At 51.3% G+C, this 6,050-nt stretch overlaps 1 protein-coding gene across 1 annotated transcript; it reads left to right on the top strand.

Moving 5' to 3' along the window:
* Positions 1 to 1,866: 1,866 nt before the first annotated feature.
* On the top strand, positions 1,867 to 5,282 carry LOC147371140 (uncharacterized). The gene is made up of 3 exons (XM_086407066.1): positions 1,867 to 1,998; positions 4,178 to 4,300; positions 4,814 to 5,282. The coding sequence occupies exons 2-3, from the start codon at positions 4,220 to 4,222 to the stop codon at positions 5,129 to 5,131; spliced, it is 399 nt and encodes a 132-aa protein (XP_086263192.1). The 5' UTR covers positions 1,867 to 1,998; positions 4,178 to 4,219; the 3' UTR covers positions 5,132 to 5,282.
* Positions 5,283 to 6,050: the final 768 nt, after the last annotated feature.

Raw genomic sequence — 6,050 nt, 5'->3', positions numbered from 1 at the left:
AATAAATTATAGTCATTCATCAGAAACTCAAAAGAAAAAAGAGGCACTCAGAAAAAAAAAAAAAAAAGCTGCAGTCTGTTCTTGTCGCCCAGATTTTTCTTTGGCTGAAACCCAAGGGATTCCATTATTGCTAGCTAGCAAATAATATAAGAGAGAAAGAAGAAAGGAGAAAGAAATATAGAAAGTACCTTAGCTTGGAATGACTCTCAGGTTTACTCCTTTGGGGAGGGAACCAGCACACCCAGTAAATTGTTCTGGAGAAGTATGTATGTGTGTATACATGTACAGTTTATATACATTCCTCTCAAGAGGAATAGGTCTATAAGTTTACAAGGAAACACCTCCAGTTCAAAATATTTAGGCCTCCACGTTTATCTTTCAGGCTTAAGTAGAGAGATTCTTCATGTTATATTACATTACTATTTCCAAATCCTTTTGAGACATTAAAAGAAACAAAGCCCATTTCTAATAACCACAGCCCTTTAGTTTCTCAAAGAGCCCAGGGGTTGAGAGGTTAGAGTGGAGTTTCCTGAGTCTTGTCGAGCAATATGTAGTTGAGGCAAAGGTCATGCTCCCCGTGTTTTGTTTTAAATAATATTGACCCATTAATTCTAAACCTGCTTGTTCCTGAAATTATACAGGATTATAGTTTGCAAACTGCGGGACAATGAAGCAAATCAAGATGAATTACAGCCCTGGCCCTCCCTCCCATCCTCTGACATCTAAACGGGGAATGAGGTCGGTGTGTTTAAAAGAGCGTTAAGCACCCACTCTTCTTTTGTTGGTGGTTTTCAGCTTTTTTTTTTTTAATGTGAAATTTAATTTTGTAACAAACAGTAGCAAATACTACTTAGTCCCAAAGACTTCATAACCGTGGCGCAAGGGAGCTCGGTGTGTTGGGGGCGGGGGTTTGGAGGGGAAGTTCTGAGGTCTTTTGCTATTCGGATCACTGCCCCTCCTCCCCCCGCGGTGGGCGACGACGACAAACATCACCCTGGGGAATCCGGAGCGAAAAGTAGCCGCGCGTTTTCTGGGGCCGAGAAAACCTGTGATTTTGCGCTTAGGTTGCTTTTATCTGACTGAGACTCTACCTATAAGCTTTTGGAGTTCAGACCCTGAGTCTTTGTTCTGCATGCGACTGCTGCTGCCACTTAAAAACATCGCAGATAATGTCCCCGATTTAAGACCAGTGCTTAATGCACATTAACTTTCTTTTCTTTCCTTTTTAAGCTCTGCCTCCGACCTGCGGAGGGATCACGCGGCAGTGGTGGGCAGATAAAAGCCCTTTGGACGAGGTTCACCTCCGTCCTTGTTGTTCACTTGAGAGCAGTGGAGAGGAAAACGGTCCCCACGGGCGGACTTTGGCTTCTGGAGCCGCGGGGCTCGTCGGTCTCAGCCTCGCGGAGCCTCCGCCGGGCTCGGGCGCGGGGGAGGGGCGGCGGGGGAGGGGACGGGGAGAGGGGATTTGGGGCTGGGGGGCTGGAAGCGCTAACAAGACCTGCTGGGAGGATTGGCGTCTGCAGGCCCAAGAGTGACTTGGGAGCGCTGGGTGAGGAGGTGGATCTCGGCCTAGTCTGCTTGTGCTGAAATAGAACTCTTATTTCGAGGAAATCAATCAATCCGCAGGAAACAAAAATGGAAGTCGAGGTTTGGGAAGACTTGTCACTTCCCCGACTTGAGTGGTGCGGGCTAGGGGCGGAGACTTGGGAGACTGAAGAGAGGCCCTTTCTCCCACCTCAGCGCCTTTCCCAGGACTTCTAGAAGGGAGAATGACCCTCCTCACCTCCCTTTCCCAACCCACCCTGGCTCGGCTTTCAGTCCCTTTCTGCACCTCCTTTTCCCTTCAAGTGAGAAAAGCCTAGTTCCCGAGCTGACGGAGACGGTTCCCTCGCCCCTCCCGCTTCCACACGGGTCCCCCCCCACCTCCCCAGCCATCGTTACTGCCACCACCTCGGTTCCACTCAATCGATTTTTGCTGCAGGTCAACATTTATTACCGGTGAGTGTGAGGGTATTTTTTCTCCTTCTCTAGGTCTCTTAATGATTTCTGAGCTAGTTGTGTATTAAAGTGCTTAAAGGAACCTTTAATGTAATCTATAGCGTGAACACCAGCCTCCTCCTCTTGGGATCAAAGATGGCGAGCTGGAGGTCGGGGCCCCCAGGAACCCAGGCATCCCGAGCCTTCAGTCCTGGTCGCCCACCTCTGGGCCCCTGAAGCTGGGAAGGGCTGGAGCAGGAACCCCGCGCAGACCGTTCGCGGTCCAGGGGCTTTTCCTTCCCGCCCCCCTCACCTGTTACTCTAATCCTTTCTCTGGCCTGTCGTCCTTTTTTAAACTTAACATTTTTAAGGCCCAAACTCGTCTTCTCCCTAATACTGAATTCAAATTGGTGGAGATCTGGGAAAAGGTAGATAGAGCCCACATTTGTTTCAGTTTCCCCCCACTTCCTAAATCTGAGTTTTACGGCCCACAACACGATTAGAAATTTAATTTTTAAAAATACTTTGTGCAGCCTGGCCCTGTAGGCGGTTTGGTTAGGAGGCTCATCCTCCCCTTTTCCTCCTGGCCCTGTTCTTTCTCCCACCCCCACCCTCTTCCTGCGAGGTGCTGAAACCCCGGAGTCACTTTAGGAGTAGAACCAAAAAAAAAAAAAATTAATGGGAAAAAAAATAGAGTCTTAAAAGTCCCAATATTCCTCGAAAGCCCCATAAATTAACCCTATGAAGAGCGGCGAGTTCTTTTAAGGCGAGTCTATAAAAATCTAGCGCGATCTCGAAGGAGAACGACCCTCCCCCGCACCCCCGTCGAGAATGTGACCAAACAAAGGTCTGTCCTGCAATCCACACCCTAATCCACGGGCGCCCTCGCCGCCGTCGCCAGGGCTCCCCAGCCTCCGGCCGCTCTCAGAAGCTGCAAAGCTGGAAGTCCCCGGCTCGCTGCTTAAATTTTTGAGAGGAATGGGGAAAAAAGGAGGGGAGGGGGGGAATGTGTAATCAGATCAGAGGCATTTATGAATATAGAGTCCCTATTGATTGTCTTATAAAACCCCTTTGCAAGCTGCAGTTAATCTGAGCACAAGGAGAAGCCAGAATCGTGGCTGATGGAGGAAAGAGAGATCTGGAAGTAAACGGGAGAAATTTCTTATAGCAGATTTTCAGAAGGAAATTTTAAAAGCTCTCCTTTCTCTCCCAGCCTTCCTAATCTGAAAGTTGCATTTTAACTGAAATTGAAAAAAAATAATAATTGAAGATGAGATTTTTTTAAGAATGGGTTATGAGGAAATCCGATTTTAGACACGTTGCTAATTTACTTTTTCAGGTTTTTACTTTGATCTTAAGTTTATTTATCACTGGCCCCACCCCACCCCTAAAAGGAGAACTTCTCATTGTCTTTCTATCTGAAAAGATAGAAAACAGAATTTATTGTGCATAACTCCATTCACTTCCGTGCTGAGCATTTTATGCACTTTATATAAATGTTGATTTTAGATTTTGTTTGAAGATTAGAGAAGGCCTGGAAGAAATAAAATAGCCTGTTAAAGATGTATTTAATTCTACTTAGTTACCTTTAAAAAAAAAATCATTGCTACTCCTGTTGTAACAGTGCGCTGTTAACAATTCAATGGCAGTTGTAGAAAACAGGAGATAGTGGAAACTAAAGTTACTCAGTCAACGACTGGTCCTGTTAAAAGAAAAAATTTAAAAACATTAATGAGTATACGGTAAAGGTGTTTACTTTTAGGGGGCTGTGTGGGGAGCTGCATTTTTTTTCTCCTCTCAGAAGGGCTAAGAGAAGTTCAGACTCACTGGGCCCTCCCTGAGCAGGGTGTGTATCACCATCCCCTGACATTGATGGATCTTTCCTGAGCCATTTCTCCTATTCTGTTGTTCCTGCAAAAATGTTTAAGGTGTTTGCCCCACCCCTTGCTTTCTATCTTTTTCTCCCCCTATCTTTCCCCCTCTTCTGTTTTCTTTATCCACTCCAAAGTGGGCTTTTTGTTTATATGCTTGCTTGCTTGTTCTCTAACAACTTAGAAAATGACCCGCTCACTTGTACCAGGACTAAGGCTTGGGGTAGTTTCCTTTGAGCTCCGAGACTCCCTCTATCAATGCTTCCTCCGTCCAGGAGCTGCGAAGTCTTTCTGGCTCCTCCAATAATTTGCAGCAGTCCCCCCTGCAGGCAGTCCTGGGCAGGAACCTTTATCTTCCTTCCTTTGGGGAGATGAGACCTGGAGTAATTTCTGCTGTCCCCGAAGAGTCGGTGGAACAGCATATGGAACGTGACTTGGAACCGCGACTAATGGTAACCTAGTTTGGGGGCACTTTCTCCGTTCTGCGTAGTACCAACAACCCAACTCACTCAACCCTGCTTCTCTGGGCGGATATCTGGGTGGGGTTACTGCATCCAGGTGAAACTTGGTGGCATCTTTCTCGGTCCTCCCGGATGAACTGGCACAGACTTCTCTAGTGTCACTTTACGCGGCCGCCTGTGTTGGATGGACCGTGAGTCTGACTGATACACCCTGCTGCATGTGGCCACGGCAGGGGTGGAGACCCTGCCGGCTGTCCCCAGCGCCACAGAAAGGGATTTGCCAACTGCCAGAGCCCAGGGCGACAGACGACAGGTCACTTTGTTAGGAAATAAGATAATATTCAACAAAAGAAAGTAAAATAAAACCCTTCTTAGGCGGGCGCTGGGCCTCCGGGCGATGTTCATTCACACGGCTCTCCTAACCTCAGTGCCTCCACCCCAGCCTAAAACCCTTGAAATCATAGGAGCCACTCTTATCTGATGAGGCCGGGTCTTGTTTGTCAGATTCTCCGACAGGGGCGAAAAAAATCCTGTCTGCAAATTCAGGGCTGCAGCTCCCGGCGCGAAGCTACCCTCCCCAGCCCGGAGCCTCCTTGCCTCGTGCAGCCCCGCCGGCCTGTCAAGCGCCCCGCGCCTGGAGTGCCAGCCTGGACAGCTGACCCGGGCGTTCTGGACCCCTGGATTCTGCAGGGCCACGCGGCCCAGCCCTGCGGGGGACCTGCGGAGGAGCCGCTGCCCCACCTGAACGCGCCCCCGGCAGGCGGCATCACCCTGGGCCTCCCTGGACGCCGGAACTGTGGCTCCGGCACCACTTTGTATTGACCACAACAGCTGCTTTATCTTGATGTTCCATTTTTTTGGCCGGCGACGTGGGAGAAGGGCGGTGGCCAGACGTGCCGCCTCGCATGACCCTGACGGTATTTTCAGAGGCACCCGGAGAAGCGGCGGCCCAGAGGGCAACCTACGCACCTCCGGGGACTCTTCTCGGGTCCCTCCGGACAACAAAACTGGAATCTAATCCGCAGCTGCCGCCGCCCGCCCCCCTCCCCCCCGCCTCCCGCGGCGTGCCTCGTCTGCCTGCCGCCCCGGGCGAGCGTCGGACCCAGGCGGCCAGGGCGCCACAGCCTGCCCTTAGAGTCCCGCTGGGCCGAAGCGCCTGCCGCCCCTGCACGCGCCGCTCAGGGCCTGGGCGGCGGCGTCGTGGGCGGTCGGGGCCCGGCCAGGGCGCGGCCTCCCGGCTGCGCTTCCAGGGACGCGCTGGGCTCTGACCGCGGATCCGCCTGCTTCTCTGCCCTCTGGGAATCCGCTTAGGGAGGCCCTGGCAGGAGGAGACCCCCCCCCCCCAACCCCGCCCCACCGCATCCCCCTCACCCTCTCTGGGGCTTCTTCGCCTTCGCTCCCAAGCGGCCATATACCTTGAATGGGTCTTCCCTGGCTGCCTCCCTCCAAGCTGCCCCTCCAAGCCCCGGGGTTGAACATTAACCAGTCGGAGCTATAGAGTGGAGTAAAACATTACATATAAAAATGAATCATCTATCCGATCCTGGGAGAGAGAGCCTATAGCGAGCTCGGCGTCTAGCGCTGCCTCGGCCATGTTACCAGTCCGACGCACCGACCCTCCTGGCGGCCACTTCCCCAAGGACCAATGCCGGCGGCTGGGGTTTAGTGGGGGCTGAAGGGCTCAGAGTTCTCGGATCAGTCTTTCTCCTTGAGGAACCTAATGTCTACACCTTCTAACACA

This window comes from Bos grunniens, chromosome 6 (genome assembly GCF_055505025.1).
Source record: "Bos grunniens cultivar Pamir isolate PY7600 chromosome 6, Bosgru_T2T1.0, whole genome shotgun sequence".
NCBI classification, from domain to species: Eukaryota; Metazoa; Chordata; class Mammalia; order Artiodactyla; family Bovidae; genus Bos; species Bos grunniens.
The sequence above is the reverse complement of the archived record's forward strand: the minus strand, read 5'-3'. Positions and strand labels throughout refer to the sequence as shown.